Genomic DNA, 21676 nt, shown 5'->3' on the forward strand with positions numbered 1-21676 from the left:
TTAGCCACCCTATGGCATATGCCGTGACGATACCACGACAATGGTTACTTGTGCGGTGGTAATTTTTATGTATTAGATAGAGGTGTGACATAATGTGAGGTGTATCACCATCACAAATTTTGCTTTTGTTGTAAAGATTGCAGTATGCCATATTCTGCTACATTGTATTTCTAGATCATCCTCTTCACATCCACATGTAAAAATGGCAAGAAATATATATGTGTGTACCTATATATCGTATTTACTAGTTAAATGCCCATGTGTTGCCACGGTTTAATTTCCGTCGGTTCCGTCTCTTTACTTTAATAAAATGAAACATACATTTCTATTGTCCCTATCATATGAGGTGTAAAGATTCACAGTTCTTGCAAAACAAGTCCACAACAAACATATTAGAAATCCTACAAAATTTCGCTACAATCAACAGGCGAAGGCGATATTATGGAAAAAGCAGTAGGCGACTGAGCTCTTCCGGTTTTCCGTTCACACTCACTTTTTCAATCCTCACTTTTCCAGTATTATGTACCTATGTCTCAGTTGACTGAGATTTTCTTAAGTCTCAGTCAACTCAGAAAAGTGCAACTGCAGTTCAAAGAAATGTGCAACTGGGTTCAGTTGCACATTTCTGTCAGAAAAGTGCAATTGCACTTTTTTAACAGAAAAGTGCAACTCCAAGCACATTTTTGTAAGTGACTTAGACTTAAGAAAATCTCAGTTGACTGAGAAATAGCAAAACCGCTAATATATTCGGTCAGTTGTGGCCCAAAGACAAATTTCACATCCGTGATCCGATGCAAACGGACACACACGATCACTTTTTGCGTCCATTTTACATCAACTTAAGATAAAGTGAAGTTTTCTCAGCTCACTCACAGCCCTATGGTCCAGGTAGAGCTTCTATCTTACTTGAACTGGTCCAGGACTCCAGGTAGAGTTTTGATGGGTCTTCTTCTTCAGCTTTGAATATTTTACGTGGCGGAGCAGGAGTGTTCTTGCTTCTTTTGGAAGGAAATCTAAGAAGTGGTCAACATGCAGAACGACAGAAGCCATAAACAGGCGTAGACCAGTCAACACGCGAATGCACGGCTGACTCACTGCTTGGACCGACAGTACATATGCAACAGAAGCAGTAGGCGGCGATCCCACATCTGCGATGAGGATTCCGGCGACTCCACTGGCGGCTTTGTTGCTGTTGCTGCTGTGCTTCTTGGCGTCGGCTCAGGTCACACGAGGTGCATCAGGGCCGCCGCCAGGCTGCCCCACCAGCTGCGGCGGCGTGAGCGTGCCGTACCCTTTCGGCATCGGCGACGGATGCCACTGGCCGGGATTCAACCTCACCTGCGATCGGACACGCGGCCGGCTGCTCATCGGCGGCGGCGGCACACTCGAGGTCGTGGAGATCTCGCTGGCCAACTCCACGGTGCGTGTCAAGGACAGCGCGGGCGCCGTCAACATCACCTACCATGGTACCCCCGACGGCAACGGCACCTGGGGCGGCCTCGCCGGCGCCGGCCCGTTCGTGGTCTCGGAGACGCGCAACCAGTTCGTGGTCACCGGGTGCAACGTCCAGGCCACCCTGCTCGGGGACACCGGCAACGTCATCGCCGGCTGCTCCGCCTTCTGCGCCATCAACGACAGGTGGGAGCAGGGCGCCGGCACGAGCTCCCCCGCCGCCGTCGCCGCCTGCTCCGGCATCGGCTGCTGCGAGACGCCCATCCCCATCGGCCGCCCCTCCTACGGCGTCGAGTTCAAGTGGCTGGACCCCAACCACGAGAAAGACCACGAGCTGCCCAACACGGTGCGCGTCGCCGAGAGGGGCTGGTTCCAGGGCGCCTCCGCCGCGCTGCTCAACAACTCGCTCGCGGACTCCTCGCCCCGGACGCCGGTCCCCGTGGTGCTGGAGTGGGCGGTGGACTCCGCGCCGCTCGCGCCGCCGGCGCTGGCGACGACGGGCTGCCCCCGGGACGCGGCGAGGAGCGCGTGCCGGAGCAGCCTCAGCTCCTGCCGCAACGTCACCGGCAACTACCGCAGCGGCTACGTGTGCCAGTGCCAGGACGGCTACCAGGGCAACCCCTACGTCGCCGACGGATGCCAAGACATCGACGAGTGCGCGCTGCCCGGCCTGTGCTCCGGCGAGTGCACCAACACCCCTGGGGGATACACATGCCGGTGTCCGCGTGGTGCCCGTGGCAACCCACGCATCAAAGATGGATGCATAAAATCCTCCCTAGGTGAGCACATCACCAATCATGATAAATGCCGATTGCACATCAGAGATTGCATCGCTTCTTGCTCTGTTTCATAGTACTCCGTAACAGAGTTTTTCCAGAACCATGACATATTTTCTTCACAACATAGTTTTTCCAGAACCATGACACATTTTCTCTCCAATTTTCAGGTTTAAGTGTCGGCATAGGAATTGGCAGTGGCGCTGGCCTTCTACTCCTAGTACTCGGTGCTATTTTCGTGACCAGGAAGATCAAGCATCAAAGAGCAAAAATGTTGAAGCAGAAGTTCTTCAAGCAGAACAGGGGACATCTGTTGGAACAATTGGTGTCGCAAAAGGCGGACATCGCCGAGAGGATGATCATCCCCTTGGTGGAGCTGGAGAAGGCCACGAACAACTTCGACAAAGCCCGGGAGATCGGAGGAGGAGGGCACGGCACCGTGTACAAGGGGATCATGTCAGACGACCTGCACGTTGTGGCGATCAAGAAGTCCAAGGTTGCGGTCCAGAGGGAGATCGACGAGTTCATCAATGAGGTGGCCATCCTCTCACAGATCAACCATCGCAACGTGGTCAAGCTCTTCGGGTGCTGCCTCGAGACGGAGGTGCCGCTGCTGGTCTACGAGTTCATCCCCAATGGGACCCTTTACCACCACCTTCACGTCGAGGAACCTCAACCATCGCTGCCATGGATGGACCGGCTGAGAATCGCAACAGAGACCGCCAGAGCTATCGCGTACCTTCACTCGGCCGTATCAGTCCCCATAGTCCACAGGGACATCAAGTCTCAGAATATTCTGTTAGACAGCACTCTCGTGGCAAAGGTGTCGGACTTTGGAGCTTCCAGATGCATTCCAGTCGATCAAACAGGGGAGGCAACTGCCATCCAAGGGACATTCGGGTACCTAGACCCCGTGTACTATTACACGGGGCGGCTCACCGAGAAGAGCGATGTTTATAGCTTCGGCGTTCTGCTCATGGAGTTGCTCACCAGGAAAAAACCGTGCTCATATCGGTCGTCCGACGAGGAAAGCCTTGTCTCATATTTCACCACTTTGCTTGCAGCAGGCGACCTAGCTCGTGTCTTGGATCCTCAGGTCGTGGAGGAAGGAGGCAAGGATGTAGAAGAGGTAGCTATGTTGGCGGCAGCATGCGTGAGAATGGAAGGTGACCACCGGCCGACCATGAGGCAAGTGGAGATGACGCTCGAGAGCCTTCATGTATCCCACGGAAACATTGTGGCGTGTCACATGGATGCACCAAATTATTCTGTGATTAAGGGTGCAAATAGGGAGGAGGTGAGCAGACAATATAGCTTGGAAGAAGAGTATTTGTTGTCATCAAGGTACCCCAGGTAGTCATCGATGTATAATGTGTGTGTCTGCAGTTTGACTAGCCAGGTGACCCGCTAATGTAGTGTACTAAACTTGCTTGATACACTAATACTGCCTCCGTTCCAAATTCACCGTCCAGCTTCCCTCAGATTTGGTGTATATATCTTGACGAGTTTTAGTGTGTAAGTTTGCTCTTGAAAAAGAAGGTGGAATACTAAATTTGAAACGGAGGAAGTACTCCCTCCATACCAGTTTATTATGGTATATCATGCATTTCGAGGTTAATTTTGACTAATAATTTAAACAACAAAATCTTAGTTATATGTTACAGAAAAAAATATATCATTGCATTCACATTTTAAAGACGTTTCCAACTATACAATTTTGATGACATATAAGTAATATTTTGTTGGCTAAATTACTAGTCAAAGTTTTACCTCGAAATGTGTAATACCCTAATAAACTGGTATGGAGGTAGTATGTCATTGTTATTCATATCAGACTTATCAGTGTATGTATATCAAAAAATAATTAATTGTATTATGAAGAAGGATCTATGACGAGTAAATTGAACTTTTCTTTGTTGACCAATTAAAATATCACTATTTTATATACGGCCTAAGTTTTTTTTTTTTGAGTTGTAATCCACTGCTTTATTAAACGGAAAAGTGGTTACAATCCGACTGAATCACATCAGCCAAAAATCCATGTATTACATCAAAGCGAACAAAATCTACTAAGCTAAGAGCTTCCTTAGCACACAAATGTTCAGCCTTATTTGCATCACAACCTAAGAAAAGAAGCTTGACTTCCTCGAAACTAGAGCTTAAACCCTTCATCCCACTAATAATGTGAGCTCCTTCTATACGAACTTGCGCCTCCTCTTGCCAAACCCTCTCAAGGGAAAGACAGTCAGTTTATATAATCACCTTCTGAATGCCCAACCTAGCTGCCGCCTCAAGACTTTCTCTGGCAGCCAAGATTTCACTGATAAAGGGATCATCAACGTGAATGTGTTCCCTACATCCTGCCTCAATAAGCTCACCATTGTGGTTCAGTGAGCCAACAACATTCACCATGCACCATCCAACCGGATGTTTTGACCATTTGCATATCTGGATTGGCATCTCTGCTTGCCGTGGTGGTAGTTCTAGAAGAGCCATCTGCTCTTCAATTAGCTGCATGGAGCCCAGAGGTTTGTATTATTCTTCTCCATGCACATATTTATTCTAGCTAGACCAAACACACTAGAGCACTGTGATAGCTATACGTAGCTGGTCTGTACCAAGGTATGAGCCTACCAGTATATCCCGTATCCAAGTAGTTGGGTGCTACCTCGGAAACGTAAAGCCAAAGTGATCCGAAGCCATCGACCAAAACTGCTTTGCATGGGGACAAGTCACCAACGCATGATGCAGCGTTTCATCTCCATGTCCACAAAGCTTGCATGTATCATGTGTTAGAATTGTAATTAGGTTCGACCTCCTCCCTGTTGTGTATCCCGGTGTATCAGTGGATGCTACTTCCCTTGAGCATGCCATTTGTTTTCCCTCCGATGAACCAGTTACTAGTGAACCTGTGCGAAATTACGACCTCTCGTACCTGTCTACTAATCCGCCTGTGCAAAGTGTTGATGTTTCCCCGCAGGTGGTCGGTGCTCTTTCAGATCAGGCGAGGACCGACGATCCGATCGTAGTGCATGGCGATGGCATGCGTGCGCCGTCCCTCAGCGCCAACCCGTCTCCCTCCGTGCCGGCCCATGGGCCGCCGGCGCCCCCTGTATCTGGTCAGCCCACGTCGCCTCCCGCCGCACCGTCGGCCGCGACGTCTTCGGCTGACCCGACCGACGCTACTGTGTCGCAACATGCGATGATAACCAGGCATCGTGACCAGACTCGACGGGAAAAGGAGTATACTGATGGTACGGTCCGATATGATCCTCGCCGACGTGCCTTCTTTGCTGCCCCGTCTTCGCATCGCGAAGCACTTCTCGAGCCGGCTTGGCATTCAGCTATGGCTGATGAGTTCTCTGCACTGAGGAAGACATGCACGTGGATTTTGGTTCCTCGGCCTCCTGGTGTTAACATAGTCGGCAGCAAGTGGATTTTCAAAACAAAGCATCGTCCAGATGGGTCTATTGACAAGCATAAGGCCAGGTTGGTCGCTCGTGGTTTTACTCAGCAGCACGGGATTGATTATGGAGACACGTTTAGTCCGGTGGTGAAGCCGGCCACAGTTCGTCTCGTTCTGTCTCTCGCAGTTTCTCGAGGGTGGACACTTCGACAGATTGATGTCAGCAATGCCTTTTTGCACGGGTTCTTGGCTGAAACGGTCTATATGCAGCAACCTCCTGATTTTGAGGACGTCCAGTATCCCTCTCATGTTTGCAAACTACAGCGCTCGATCTATGGTCTAAAGCAGTCTCCGCGTGCATGGTATGCACGGCTGAGTCAGCGTTTGTATCGACTGGGGTTTACTTCTTCCAAAGCTGACACGTCGCTCTTCATCTACTCACATCACGGTGTGCAGATTTTTATGTTGGTATATGTGGATGATATTGTTATTGCTGGGTCTACGCCAGATGCAGTGGATGTTCTGGTTCGCTCTCTCGCTGCTACTTTTCCTATCAAGGACTTGGGCAAGTTGGAGTATTTTCTTGGATTAGAGGCCACTTACAATTCAGGGGGGATGATCTTGACTCAAAATAAGTATGCTCTTGACCTTCTGCACCGAGTCAACATGGAGAATTGTAACCCAGCTATTACTCCACTTGCAGTGTCAGAGACTTTGTCCAGAAGTTCAGGTACTTTGCTCAGTTCTGATGATTCTCATAGATACCGCAGTGTTGTCGGAGGACTAAAGTATCTTACGCTCACTCGGCCAGATATCTCTTTTGCGGTAAACAAGGTTTGCCAGTTCCTATCACAACCAACTGATGTTCACTGGGAGTCTGTGAAACGCATTTTGCGATATATCAAAGGGACGTTGGCGACTGGCTTGCGGATTCACAAGTCATCATCAACAGTCGTTAGTATCTTCACTGACGCAGATTGGGCCGGCTGTGTGGATGATCGGCGTTCTACCAGCGGTTTTGCAGTATTTGTTGGAGCAAATCTTATTTCTTGGAGCTCTAAGAAGCAACCAACAGTCTCGAGGTCAAGTACAGAGGCAGAATACAAAGCATTGGCTAATGGCGCTGCTGAAGCTATATGGGTCGACTCTCTTCTCAAAGAGCTTGGCGTGGTTCGGCAACGTACCCCTATATTGTGGTGTGATAATCTTGGGGCAACTTACCTGACGGCAAATCCAGTCTTTCATGCTTGGACGAAGCACATTGAGATTGATTTTCATTTCGTGCGAGAACGAGTAGCTACCGGTGACTTGGATGTCAGGTTCATCTCCACACGTGATCAACTGGCTGATGTACTTACTAAACCAGCCACCCGACAGATGATAGATAGATTTAAGTCCAATCTTAACCTTGTCAAGGTTTAGATTGAGGGGGAGTGTTAGAATTGTAATTAGGCTCGACCTCCTCCCTGTTGTGTATCACGTATACGTGCCGTGTATGTATGTAATTGTATGATCATATCAATATAAGTGGAGACCGGTGCGGGGCAGAGACCCACGCACAAAAACCATAAACCTCTTTTTCAAACTTCATGATCCATCACATGTCATCTCTTCAGCTCAGCGTAACAAGGGAGGAAACCTTTCATAGCCCGCCACAAAAAAAATCCTCACCTTTGGTATAACCTTGAGCTTCCACAACTTCTTCCACTGCTGCTCCGAAGTGGAGCTACCTGGATTATCAGCAACATGCTGAACCAACATATAGTATGCAGGCCGAAGTGTATAAGTTCCTGTTTTTTCTTCACTCCATGCCCAAAAATCTTCACCACCATGTGTTGGGCGTGGTAGTCGAAGACTACGGCCGCATCTAAGGGGCACAAGGTTGCATTGACAGCAGCCTCATCCCATTTCCCCGTCGCATGATCCAGTAGCTCCGAGACTCTTGTCAGTTCGGTGCCATCATTTTGTTTGGCCTCATCTCGATACAAGGGTTTAAGTCCTGGGACCCATGTGATCCACTGATCATCCCAGATATAGCATACTGCCCATCACCAATGCACCGGACAAGACCCTTCTTTAAAACCTCTCTACCACAGATGATTGCCCGCCAAACCTTTGAAGAATTCTTCGGACATCTTGCAGAAAGTATATCACCATTGGAAAGTATCTCCTTTTTAGAACACGGGAACACAAGCTCGTTGGTTTAACTAATAGTCTCAATGCTTGCTTACCCAGCATAGCATCATTGAATTTTTGGAAGTCTCTGCAGCCTAGACCTCCTTTACTTTTAGCAAATGGCATCTTTTCCCAAGCCTACCAATGCATACCACATTTATCTAGTGATCCACTCCACCAGTATTTGGACACAATTGCCATTAATTTGGAGCATAAACCTTTTGTGAGCTTGAAGCAACTCATAGAATAGGTTGATAGAGACTGGATCATTGACTTTATTAAAACCTCCTTGGCCGCAAAGGACATAATTTTCTTACAATAACCTTGGACCCTGGACCTGGATCCTTCCACCAAATGATAAAACTGCTTATCTGTGAGTCTGCCCGAGGCAGTGGGTAGCCCTAGGTACTTTTCAGACAGAGCCTCTCTCTCAATATGGAGCCCGTTCCTCACCAGACAGGAACCAAACAATTGCCGTTTATTCAATATGGAGCCCCTTGCTGTAAATCCTCACCTTTGGTATAACCTTGAGCTTCCACAACTTCTTCCACTGCTGCTCCGAAGTGGAGCTACCTGGATTATCAGCAACATGCTGAACCAACATATAGTATGCAGACCGAAGTGTATAAGTTCCTGTTTCTTCTAGTGGTGTCGTGTGAACGTCGACTACACGACACTTCACCTTTATGGGCCTAGGGGAATGCATCTTGTACTCGTTTGCCAATTGCGGGGTTGCCGGAGTGACAGAAACCTGAGCCCCCGTTGGTATATCGATGCAGGAGGGATAGCAGGATCTCAGAGTTTAAGGCTGTGGTTAGATTTATCTTAATTACTTTCTTGTAGTTGCGGATGCTTGCAAGGGGTATAATCACAAGTATGTATTAGTCCTAGGAAGGGCGGTACATTAGCATAGATTCACCCACACAACACTTATCAAAACAATGAAGATTAATCAGCTGTATGTAGCGAAAGCACTAGACTAAATTCCCGTGTGTCCTCAAGAACGTTTAGTCATTATAAGTAAACAAACCGGCTTGTCCTTTGTGCTAAAAAGGATTGGGCCACTCGCTGCAATTATTTCTCTCGCACTTTATTTACTTGTACTTTATTCATCTGTTACATCAAAACCCCCTGAATACTTGTCTGTGAGCATTTACAGTGAATCCTTCATTGAAACTGCTTGTCAACACCTTCTGCTCCTCGTTGGGATCGACATTCTTACTTATCGAAGATACTACGATACACCCCCTATACTTGTGGGTCATCAAGACTATTTTCTGGCGCCGTTGCCGGGGAGTGAAGCGCTATTGGTAAGTGGAATTGGTAAGGGAAATTTCTACTGTTTGTGCTGATTTTATTTTTGCCTGCTGCTATAATTCATTATGGAGAGATCTTCTCTTGAGTGTTTATTTGGGAAAGTTTCGTTTGTCGGTCTTTCTTCATCTAGTCGGAGTGATGAGGTTCGGAAAGCTCCGTGTAATATCCGAGATTTAGAGGCTACAAAATGAGAGAACACCAAAGTGTGCAATGCATTCATGCATAGAAACTCTGGGAAATTTTCGAGCTTTCAAATAAAACTTGTCACATGAAGTTTCACTTGACTTGATGGAATTGAAGTAGCTCATCAAGTTAAGCGCTATAAACCTTAATGTGACCTTTGCTAAACCCTTATTTTGGGTAGACATAATCTGATCCATAGGTTGGATCAAAAGGAACTAGAACTATTACACAATACTTTAAGTGGGGATCAAATACCAAATCCTATAAAGGATCATAGCTCAGGTCACACGAGGTGCATCAGGGCCGCCGCCAGGCTGCTCCACCAGCTGCGGCGGCGTGAGCGTGCCGTACCCTTTCGGCATCGGCGACGGACGCCACTGGCCGGGCTTCAACCTCACCTGCGATCGGGCACGCGGCCGGCTGCTCATCGGTGGCGGCGGCACCCTTGAAGTTGTGGATATCTCGCTGGCCAACTCCACGGTGCGCGTCAAGGACAGCGTGGGCGCCGTCAACATCACCTACCGGGACCCCTGACGGCAACAGTTCGTGGTCACCGGGTGCAACGTCCAGGCCACCCTGCTCGGGGACACCGGCAACGTCATCTCCGGCTGCTCCGCCTTCTGCGCCATTATAATATCTATAAAATTGATCTCCAGTACGTGCATTTAATGTTATCTAATAGCTTCACGCCAATGGAACACGTCAACAGAAAAAAGCTTCACGCCAACCGAACAGACTTCAACAGCATCCTAGGAAACTAGCCCATGCATGCCATGACTTAATTAACCAGGAGGATACGTCCCCTTTACGAGATGGTGTTTCGTTTCCCAAAACAATCCTCCACGTCACTGATCCATGCCATGATCCATTTCATCCGTTGATCATCTCCGTCCATAGCTCCCAGCATGCTAAAAAGGAGAACCGATCGAACATGCGGTATCTCCCTCACCTGAAGCTTGTCTCTATAAGTACAAGTTCATCGTCACAGTCCGCGTGCGGTTACGTGTGTGACTTGTGACTTTGGACTTTGGCGAGGAGAGGTGAGGTGAGGACTAGGCGATGCCAAGAGTGGTGAGCGTAGTCTACTTCGTCCTCGCATCGCCGAATGGCCGGTCACGAGCAGACGCCATGAACTCCTTCCGTCGCAGCACCATCGTCGATGGATCGACCGAGCTGCATATCCTTCTTGTATGATTTTACTCTTACCCATACAATGGCAATGGCGCTGCCGGCGGCTAGGTGGTGGCTCCGGCGGGAGGTGCTCGCGGGGCTTGCGCTCGGGCAGCTCGTGTCGCTGCTCATCACCTCCACCGGCTTCTCCTCCTCCGAGCTCGCCCGCCGACCGGCGGCGCCGCCCGTCTGCTCTGGTCGATGTCTGCCTGTGTTTTCGCTTCCTTTCTTCTGACTTCGTGGTATTTTGCTGTAATTAGTGCTAGCTCGACAAGAAATTTCTTCTTTTGCAACTCTTAATTTCGTCACACGAACTGAACTTTGGTACTGCTCTCAAGTCTGAACCCATGTCTATCGGCTCAACCAAAGGGGATTAGTGTAATCTGCCGCAATGCTAAGCAGCCTTTTTTTACGAAAATGCAAAACGCTTTGCGTTTCAAATGTAAGTACAAGCTTGAGACAGCCAACACCCCACCATATTACTCAGCCCACTAGATCCCAAATTACTTTAGCGAGGAGAGGGGAGGGAAGGTGATGCCGGCCAGCGAGCGCTCTTCATGGCCTGGTGTGGCGAGGACATGAGACGAGGCCGGCCAACACCCCACCATATTACTCAGCCCACTAGATCCCAACACCACCACACGAACTTGCCAAAACTGGATTATTCCTCTTCCCTCATGGAGAGGTGAGGCCGGCCGGCGAGCGCTGTGGCGTGGTGTGGCAATGATCGGCAAGGAGAGGTGAGCCCTTCCCCGATGCCGGCCAGCGAGCGCTCTTGGTGGCGTGGTGTGGCGAAGAGCGGCGAGCTCCAAGCTCCTTCCCTAATCCCATAGACTCCGCTCGTACCTTGCTCTTCATCCATGGCGACGAGCGGCGAGCTCCGAGCTCCTTCCCCGATGCCGGCCAGGCAGCGAGCGCTCTTGAGGGTGTGTTGTGGTGATGAGCGGCAAGCTCCTTCCCTCATCCCATACACTCCACTTGTATCTTGTTCTTCAATCCCACTAGCCCGTGGAGTCTCCCCTCTCTCTTCTAGTCTGTCTAATTGAATCACTAGTGCAGGTAAGTTCTTTGATGGTGTTCGCAGGCCTGATAGACTTTCCAGTCTACTTTTCCATCCTTAACACATCCTTTCCATCTCCCAACACCACCACACGAACTTGCCAGAACGGACCGTTCCTCTTCCCGGCGGCTGCTCGACCTACGCGCGCCTGCACGCTAATTGCCGCGATGGTGATGTACCCTGGCTACCTCGTGCCAAACCTCCGGTGACAGTAGTATTGTCTTCATCAACGCCCTATGGTACACACTTGATATTTTTTAGAGGCCGGCCAGCGAACGCTCAGCGTCACCTGTCTCGCTAAATCACTATAGCACTCGTTCACATCTCATAGCGTGACCCGTCTTGTTAAATCACTAGCACACGTTCACATCGCTAGACTTTTCAATCCTGTTCACATCCCTTTTGTCTCCCAACACCACCACACGGATAACGGACAGTTCTTCTTCCCCGACGGTGGACTGAACTCAAGACTCCAACCTCCCTAGTACTGTCTTCATTGACTCGGGCTTCTGATAAGAAGAACACTAAAAATAGATCTTTATCCCGCCCACTGACATCTTTGTCCCGCAAGCCGGAGGAAGGCGACGGTGCTGACGGGCACGCTACTACTGTCTTCCATCGACTCCAGCCTCCAACCACACTAGTATTGTCTACATCAATGCCCTATGGTACACACTGGAACTTTTGTTTTGTGAAAGTACACGGTGGAACAAGAACTGAAAATAATGCATGTTTTTGCTTTATATGGAAGACTGGAATAATGCGTACTTTTGCTCTATATCACCTAAAAGTCCAACTGTAATCACTAACATGATTGGAACATTGGCTGTCCACTTTGTCTGTTTTACAGGTAAAAGAGACAAACCACGATGCGATTAGTTGGGGAGCCAAATTATTCGTGCAATTGTCAAATAAAGTGTTCCAAGCGAATCATGGACGGAGGCCCATGAAACTGATGAAGTGAAGACAAGAACATAGGAAAACAAACGAATGATAAAAAAGTCGGCACACAATCAAGAATTAGGAAAAGATCATGTTACTTGTGGTTGAATAGCTGCTTTTTCTTGAGACTCTTGGCTCTCTTGTTTTTTATTTGTCTGATTTCTTTCTTTCTGTACTGAACATGGTTTCTGGTAATAGAAATCGGGGGAAATCCCTTATTTAAGAAAAACACACACACCCTCCATACTCGAACTAGAACTAACAGCACGTACACACGTACAACGGGAGGAACCTGATTCTCTAAAACTTCTTCTCGGTTTCCAGAGTTTCCAGCAAGAAAATGAAAGTAGCCAGGACATGATTTCCATGCTTTTTTCAACCCGTCTGTTGTGCAAAGAAAATACACACTTAGGTGGTTATTCTCATATATTGTGCACAAATGTCGCAGAATCAACAACTGATCGAGAAACTTACATTTCAGAATAAAACCTGCTTGGCTCAAGAATGGACAATTAGCATTATCTGTTTTACACGTCGATCAGCTAATGTAAGCTTTTTAGAACATCCAAACCTGCACACCAAGCAATGACTACAACTAAAACAATAGTCCCAACCCATGTGACATATCAACATACACTCAACCAGAATTTTCTCAACGCCGGATAACGAACAACTTGCAAAGCAAAGCTGATGCACATCATGCAGGTTTCTGCAATCCCATCATAGGATGGTTACATACAATGCAAGATCGCTGCATTAGGACATACTTCCAGATCCGAAACCTGGGCTGTTCATGCGTTAAATGGCATCCAAGTGTTTAGCATCAACGTGCTAGAAAGCTGCTGCTACAAAGAGGTGGTAGCATCATGTCTTCCAGCTTCCCAGGTGATGCATCGGGTCTCCAGCAGCATATAGATAACCTCCGCAGTATCCTCCAACAACAAGAACAAACACATGATGGTCAGATCTATGCACGATATTTGAGCTTTCATAAGCTACAGAATAAGTATGAACACACTAATCAAGAAAAGCATAATATTGAGCTATTATGTCGCAAGATAACACTAACAATCACCAATTAAAAAGAGATCAATGAGAACTAGAACTTCAGGTTACCGGAACCAAACACTCCAACCAGCAAGCTAAATTCGCAACGGTTAGATGCAACAGGCAAGGACAGAGCATGCATCCATGGCAGGCAAAGCTTGAACAAAAAAGGACAAGGAAATCATGCATTCAATCACACTACGACACATATCCATGGCACAGGGTAAGCATACAAGTTTCAACAGGTTGCATACATCTAGACTATGCATACAACATATTTTACATTTAAAAGGAAAAGGTGAACAATGATGACAGAAGCCCTATGAATGCAGCAAAAGCCTAATATCTGAAAGTATGGGCAGCACCAAAACTCACAACTTGTCATAAAAAGCAGCGAGATATACATTTCTATGAATCGTAGTTGTCCTTGTCCTTAGCGGCGTTGTGAGTGGAGCAAGTCGTCGCCGTGGTCAAGATCTCTAACACAGACAGATGAAATAGCCTCACAACCAGAATTACATAATCAGAAGTGTATGGCTGCTGTTATATGAAGCAATAATAATTAATGAAATGAAGCTACAGTTAGCAAGTTCTTTTAGCATGTCAATACCAGACAAACATTACACTATAATTATTCTTCCAATTATTTACAATGATCAGCAGAATTTCCTTTGACAAATAAAACCAGTAACTAAGCTAGTTAATTAATCAAAATCAATTAGCAAGGATGTGCAAAATTTTGGCATGAACTTGACTGTTTTTGGACATTCAAACCTGCACAGCAAACTATATACTTCAACTAAGGCAATAGTAAAAAACCATGTGACATGCCAGATTCAATCGACGATAATTTTCACAACACCAAAGACAAGGCAAAGCTGTTGCACAGAAAAACAAAATTACATACAACACAACATGCATCATACCCAGATATATGCAGAACTCAGCAAGGCGCTTGAAAGGAAGTTCGTCCGAGCTTGTCCCCGGGGTCTTCCAGCTTCCTTCCAAGCGATGCATCATCCTGTGGGCAGCAGCTGCAGGTTCAAGCTGCTACCCCAGTCTCTCCTGATCCCACCTAGTCCTCGTTTCTATTGAACAAAACAAAAAAAATGATGGTCAGGTCTATAGCAGATTGAGCATTTATGAATACAATTTGAAATTGGCATTAACATATGATCAGAAAGTGTATGGCTGCAAATAGTGAATAATAAAAACAGGAAATATATTGAGAGAAACATTCTTGGCAATGATAACTTGATAAGTAACAGCAGCCATATGATATGCATGCAACAAACATCAGCGAGTATAGGTCGCTAAACACTGTCAGTAAGTCATTGCTTATTTCCGAGACAAAGATTACTTATCTTAACTGTTACACTTTATTCATTCATTCATAACACAGCAAGCAAGCAACTCAAGCCAAACAAGCATCAATAAGCTCGATAAAGTTTCTAATTCAGACAACAATTCAGAAACATTTTAGTGGCAGAAATCCATCTTTCGAGATAAGCAGCAGGACGGGCATCAATAAGGCAACAAAATGAATTCATCAGGGTAAACATTGTGTCTAATCACAATAGACCTTAGCCACTTGGATCATTCAAGTCCAGATCATCTACAACAAGTGCAACAAGCAGCACTACTGACAAATGCTTTTTAAATAACAAGAACTCAAGATCCAGGTCCAAAACACACTAATAAAATATCGGGTTTAAGGTTCCAAGTAAGGCAACAATTAGGCGACAGTTTAGGGTCAGAACTCATATTTTTGAAATAAATAGCAGCACAGGCATCAATATGGAAAAAATCTCAGGACAATAGTGTTGAATCGCAAAAGAGGATAGCCACTTTATTCTTATTCTATTTCTGTTGACTTGGATTGGTAACACAATATCTGAAATTGTTAGGAGGTCAGCATTTTTCGTCCGGTTGCCAGCAAACTCCCCAGCCCCTCCGTCATGTAAACCAGACATGAGTCACATGAAACAAGAATTTTCTTGTCATGGGTTCTTCAGTTGTGTCAATGTCTCAGGGTTCTTTTGTATTCCTCTTTTACTCTTTGCAAATTTCATATATCTTAGTCCAGATCACTCCCAGCAAATGCAACCAGTCACATCTTAGACAAAACCCTCTTAAATAATAATGACTCAAGCTACAGGTTTAGCGCACATTAAATAAAAATCTGTACTATGCATAGACATCCTATGCATAGTCAAATAAAACTACTACCCTCTGACATCGGAAAGCGAAAAGAGAACTTACATTAGCATGCTTAAAAGTGCCACAGCTCTAAGCGTTGAACTTTTCTGAATAAACAACTGAATTGTCATCCCCCTGCAATTAAGAAGTTGGTCAAACAACACAGTACTTGACCTTACAATCTATAATTTGTAATAAACAACAAAACTGAAGTGACAAGGAGTGCTACACTAGACCATCATCGCACTACCATCTAATTCCAATTTAATGAACACAAATTCGCCCTAGAAGCACGCAGTAGATAATTGCAAGGCTGAGGCTGCATATACAGAGATGGCATCTCCTTGCTTACCACCCCTCTATTTTACAGCTTCCTTCAAACACATGATGCGGAAGCCTGCTGCAACAACTACTACAGCCATCTAGTCCATGTAAAAATCATGGAACAAAAAGAATCAAAAAATCATTGATAGCTCTAGAGCATATTTATTTATTGGCAACAACTAATGAAATTTGGAAGCCAACATGACACCCATGCAACTTATACAGGCTAGTACACTTGTATTCTCTACAAATTATTAGCTAAATCATGTCTATCATATTACCGCCAAATCAGCCCATGAATGCTAACTCAAGGCATTAAGTGTTAAGTAATTAGAATGAATACACTACCGTGTTACCATTGGATTCTGGGGGAAGCACGGTGACATTGTAACACACTGTTATATATATTTTTGTTGCATTATGAAATACTTATTTTTGACACCATATAAGGCAATATAACACACAACTCTGAGACTCCACAAGAAACTGCAGTATATGCCATCTATCAATGAACTTTGTATGTTCCAACTTTCTAAGAAGCATGTAGCAGAATAAGCATGAACATTAACTAACTGACCGAATAGCAAAATAATGAGACACCAAATAACAGACAACACATGAATGAATGATGGTGTGTTACGAAGAAGTCCTTTCGGGTATCGGCTGGCACAATGAATCTTCGTAACCAGGCCGCTATAGCTTCTACCCTGCTAGCTGACATCTAGTCTTCCTCCTCCTACTCCTCTTAGTAATCATGGGCTAGTACACTTGTTTTCTCTACAAATTATGACCTAAATAATGCCTACCCTATTAAAGCCAAAATAAGCACCAGCCATGAATGATAATACAAAGAACCATATATAATTTTTATAGACCAATTATGACTTGGAATTTGTTGTATTTTTCTTCGTCATGGGGGAATTAAGCAACTAAAGAAAAAAACCAAAAAAAACAACTAATGAAAGAGCCAAGGACTGCTCAAATTTTTTTGCACGACCTTGCCTATCTTTTGGCATCCAAACCTGCACAACTAAATATTCGATTAAGACAACAGTCACAACACATGTGACATTGTGACATACAATCAACCAGAATTTACGCAACACCGGACAACAAACAACCATCAAGGCAAAGCACATCATCAAAGTTTCCACAATCCCTTCCGAGCCCAGGGTGGGACGGTAAAATACAACACAACATGCAAGCTGCATATGTACACCTCGCAATTGGCAAGAGCATACATAAAGCGCAAAGCATATCACCATGTGCAGCAACGCCATACATACTGATCCACCAGGGTTGGGAAAGAGAGATTACCGTTACTTGATGCTGATGCATCCTGGACGCCCAGCAGCGAGGGACGAAGATTGTGGTATCCTCTCCACCGACATCAACAGTGCCCCGTTGCGGACAGCAACAGCGTGCAGGCAGGGCAGGTTCACTCAGCCCGACCTGCCGGCGTTCTTGAACTCGTCCAGGCAGATCCTGCACTCGTAGGACCACGAGGCCACCATCACAGGTGCAGCCCGGGTAGGTGCTCTTTCTCCAGGCGAAATAAAGTATACATACCTGCATATTAGCAACAAAACGACTTCATTACCAAAGTGGCAGCTTAAAACTCATACGGCTTGCAGAAAGCAAACCTGACGAAGACCCAAACCATATGAGCTAACAAATTGATACACCATTTCTTGTCATATTAGCTATTAGCCTATTACACCAGAATAAATTACACAAATATATCTTAGCACTGAGAGAGGCCGATAAAATGTAGTGATGCACATGATTAAACAAGACCATCATGGTATATTTCTGGACACTAAACATTGAAAAAATCACTTTCCTTGACTTACATTAGTAGGTTATTAAGTATGGAACAAGTAGATTGTCTGGTTCAACCTCCTCAGGGGGAAGATATACACAGCATGCGTCCTCAAAACACCAGAAGAATCAATATGGGTGACATCCTCACGAGGTCCGCTGCAAACAGAATAATAAGAACCATGTCATGTAGAGTTCAAACTGAACCAACATATGCATCAGCTTAATATTGCAAAATAAGCACTCCTTAGTAGCAATGCATACAAAATCAGGCAGGGCTTCAACCATTAAAACACCGCTTAAAAAAGAATTCAAGTGACACAATTAGCAATTTCTTTTACTCCCTCCGATCCATAATAAGTGTCGGTGAGTTAGTACAACTTTGTATGAAGTTATACTGAATCACCTATGCTTATTATGGATTGGAGGGGGCAGCATGTTAAGATCGGACAAGCACTTCACTTGGGCAGGGGGTAATCACAGAAGCTTGTAATCTACTTTGTTTTCAATTTCACAAAGTATCAGCAACACTTGAACTAGGATTTTGCTATGCAAAGCAACACAGGATAAAAATCAATTCAAGGGCAGAAAAGATAGGCTGCTCAATTGATGTGATCCTGAACTACCACATATGAATAACATACATCACGCAATGCAAGTACAGACTACCTGAAGCATTCATTCAGCCTTAATTAGTGTTCTTCACCAAAAAGATGAACAGGGTATTGGAACCATTCCAACAAAACCCACTACCATCAAACCATCAATATGCTTCCCAAGTTTTCATATCGAATCCACAACATATGAAACACACATAGGTATAGCTAGATGGCCGTGTAGCCCGTGCTATCACGGAAAAACCTAGAGGACTAAGAAGAGGAACCAGAAAATTTACCAAAGGCCACGGAGTCAAAGAAGTAGACCACCCGCTGCCATCGCACGCCGCCGCGGTAAATGCACAGGCTGGTTTGCATTCTTGCCAGCCACACCTACAACGAAGATACATGCAAAACCAGTTCAATTTCCTGTAGGTGCGAAAATTTCTATTGATGCATACAATGCAATTTTGAACCAGGCAGTACTAGTACGAAAATCTAGAGTGATCTAGTGCAATGTAGCTTGAAGTAGGACTTGAGCAAATACGCAGTCATACAAAATTGTTGTGTCGACTCTAGCGCGAGCGGCGAAGATTTCGACCTTTGGGGTGGCAAGATGTGCTCCAGGACGGCAGCGTGGAGGTGGGGCTTGGGGCCGAGGTCTTGCAGGTCGCGGAAGGGCCGCGTCCATGGCCCTGGGTGATCCCTCCAATACGCCGGCGAGGCAGCGGTGCCGGAGCTCGCCCGGCGGCGGCGACCTTGGTGGTTCCCGTGGACGAGCAGCGGCTCCGACGGATGGCGAATCGACGCACGGCGCGAGGTTGCCGCATGGTCGTCTTCCGGAGCTAGAGTTTGGAACAGCTCGGGATGCGACCAGAAGTCCGTACTGCGGTCGGCCCCGTCCTCATGCGCCGGCGCCAGCGCCGGCAGAGGAGCGGCTAGTGTTTGCGGGGCTGCGTGATTGAGGACACGGGAGGGCTCCGTCGGCGGGGGAAGTGAGCGGGGATAGGGCGAGCGGGGGCGGCATGGTGGCCGGAGTAGACGGCGGCGGGGAAGAGGGAATGGCGGGAGCGGTTCCCGATGGGTTGTGAGAGAAAGGGATGGGGAATCGAGGTGAGTAATGCGTGTGTTTTCTTTTTCTTCAGATGCATGCGTTGTGTGTGCGTTGGATTGGATAGGTGTGGTGGCCTAGTCATTCACTCATTCGACTGCGGCGCAAATTTCTTTTCCCGCTTGGCTTACTAAGTACCTCTATTCATAAAATAATGTCGAAAGTTTGTCTAAATATATATATGCTGGATTTACATAAATTTTCGACATCATTTTATGAAATGGATGGAGTACATGAAAAAAAAACATGAAATTGTGCCGCCCACAATCACAACACATTCATTAACCATATCTCGTGGCCTGGTCTTCTTTGTGCGAAAAACTCCCAAGATATAATCGCTCCCAAACCACGGGGAAGATCCCCGGCCGACGTGCCACAAAGTCTCGGGCTCGTCCTCTGCGACGACCCGGTTCATCGGCTCAAAAGGCATCATTGAATGCGATGGTGCTCTCCTAGATCTAGGTGTGGAGGTTGTTCGTCTCTTTTCCGGCGTTACCATGGTGACGGTGGAGGAAGATGGACGATGTTTCAGCGAGGCACATGTTTCTCCAAGGGTGAACTTGTAGTTTTACTTCTTGTGAGTTTTATAAAGTTGTTTGACGCAGATATTTGTCTTGTGTGGTGATCATATGGGTAATCTCCGTGAACAGATTGTCTAATGAAATATATGGTTACATCAACAAAAAAAACACATTCATTAACCGTTGCAGTATATTTGTGACATTCATCACACCTCGTCTCTCCTGTTATGATCAATTTAGCGAGTTCGCATCACCGATCAGTGGCCTGAAGCATCTCGCCCGTCCATCCCGCTGCTGATCCCACCAAGTATAGAAGAGAACCGAGATCTTTGTATCTCCTCCAACCTATATTTGGTAGTCCTCGTCTGAGCGCATCGACAGGCGGAGCTTCCTTCTCAAGTTGCAGGTCTGTTTTTTGTGTCCCCCAAAATAGTTTCTCAATAATTTGAGATATTTCTGACATGTCCTTAAATTCTTTGCATTCATTGCACCGTCTTTGTGCATGTACATACACGTACATTACTTATGACATCGCACTTGACAAACCCCTGTAATACCCTACTATAAATACATGTATTGTACCCTTGTAATACCCCTGTAATACCCTACTATAAATACATGAGGTCGACCCTTGTGGTGTCGTGCGGCACCCTACCAAAACTTCTCCTGTTTCACATGGTATCAGAGCAAGAAGGTCTTCAGTTCAAACTCCGGCTAATGCACTACTTCATCTACTCCAAATAGTTGCGGCCCCGATTACCCACGTCTAGCGTCTTTCCGTTTTGCTAGACTATACATTTTAGCAACACTTACTTTGTCAGGTAGATTTTTTGATCACCTAAAACCTCCTTAAATCCCATTCTAAGGGATCTGAAGTCTGGAAGGATATGAGGGGGCTAGCATCGGTGGTGGCATGGTGAAAGGGCGGTGGTAGTACTTAGATGTGAGGACGATGAACCTGAGCTCGTGTGGGTTCCTTCATTAACGTTGCCTCATGCGATAATGATGATATCATCACCGAGAGAAAGTCTTGTTTGCTTTCTCGACCTCTCTTTGCGTCTCTCTCGACCTAAGAAACAGGAGATATACATAAAACCTATACCATGAACATATACAAAGATGAAAGTAACATGAAATATGATATTGGTGTGAAAATATGATATCACACATAAGATTATGTACATGTAGGTGGAAAAGATAAAAAAATAGATGGAATAGCCAATTTCGACAATAAACTTTGGGTTAGATGACCCAAAGCCCAGGCAATAGGCTTGCGCTGGAATCATGCGAGAAATGTTTGGAAAAAATCAACCGCTTGCATGGGGTTCTAATATGGTACTACCTCAATCCCAAGGCTTAAGGCCTATATTTTTTTCATAAAATCAAACGAAGTAAAGTTTAACCAAATTTTTAGAAGAATTTATGAACTAATATGATATTTTGTAGGTACCATATGAAAATATATTTCATTATCCATCTAATGATATTGATTTTGTACTTTTCATATTAATGATTTTTGATAAAAACTTAGTCAAACTTAACATAGTTTGACTTTCTAAAAAATATAGGCCTTAAG

General features: G+C 45.9%; 2 protein-coding genes and 1 long non-coding RNA gene across 3 annotated transcripts; 2 read left to right on the forward strand and 1 right to left on the reverse strand.

The window, feature by feature from the left end:
- Positions 1-1025: 1025 nt before the first annotated feature.
- Positions 1026-3781, forward strand: LOC127302138 (wall-associated receptor kinase 2-like). The gene is made up of 2 exons (XM_051332500.2): positions 1026-2231; positions 2399-3781. The coding sequence occupies exons 1-2, from the start codon at positions 1154-1156 to the stop codon at positions 3583-3585; spliced, it is 2265 nt and encodes a 754-aa protein (XP_051188460.1). The 5' UTR covers positions 1026-1153; the 3' UTR covers positions 3586-3781.
- Positions 3782-7762: 3981 nt separating this feature from the next.
- LOC127302142 (uncharacterized) lies at positions 7763-12710 on the forward strand. The gene is made up of 2 exons (XR_007852676.2): positions 7763-9119; positions 12390-12710. It is a non-coding gene; the product is annotated as an uncharacterized lncRNA (long non-coding RNA).
- A 229-nt stretch (positions 12711-12939) lies between these two features.
- Positions 12940-19994, reverse strand: LOC127304158 (uncharacterized). The gene is made up of 9 exons (XM_071821085.1): positions 19866-19994; positions 19070-19656; positions 18799-18861; positions 17951-18031; positions 17369-17620; positions 15791-15862; positions 14455-14616; positions 13933-14007; positions 12940-13413 (listed from the first exon to the last, which is right to left on the reverse strand). Exons 1-5 carry the CDS (start codon positions 19992-19994, stop codon positions 17494-17496), a joined length of 987 nt encoding a protein of 328 aa, XP_071677186.1. The 3' UTR covers positions 12940-13413; positions 13933-14007; positions 14455-14616; positions 15791-15862; positions 17369-17493.
- Between the last annotated feature and the right edge of the window lie 1682 nt (positions 19995-21676).

The sequence above is a fragment of the Lolium perenne genome, chromosome 5, assembly GCF_019359855.2.
Source record: "Lolium perenne isolate Kyuss_39 chromosome 5, Kyuss_2.0, whole genome shotgun sequence".
Lineage (NCBI taxonomy): Eukaryota > Viridiplantae > Streptophyta > Magnoliopsida > Poales > Poaceae > Lolium > Lolium perenne.

Bases quoted from the DNA above. Each gene is read 5' to 3' on its own strand.
- LOC127304158 (XM_071821085.1), bottom strand. From the start codon at position 19,994: ATGAACCGGGTCGTCGCAGAGGACGAGCCCGAGACTTTGTGGCACGTC. The intron at 18,032-18,798 runs GTGGTCTACTTC...TTCTGTTTGCAG, and splicing joins GCGGCGTGCGATGGCAGCGG to CGGACCTCGTGAGGATGTCA. The intron at 17,621-17,950 runs GTTGAACCAGAC...GCTAATATGCAG, and splicing joins TATATCTTCCCCCTGAGGAG to GTATGTATACTTTATTTCGC.
- LOC127302138 (XM_051332500.2), top strand. From the start codon at position 1,154: ATGAGGATTCCGGCGACTCCACTGGCGGCTTTGTTGCTGTTGCTGCTG. The intron at 2,232-2,398 runs GTGAGCACATCA...TCCAATTTTCAG, and splicing joins ATGCATAAAATCCTCCCTAG to GTTTAAGTGTCGGCATAGGA.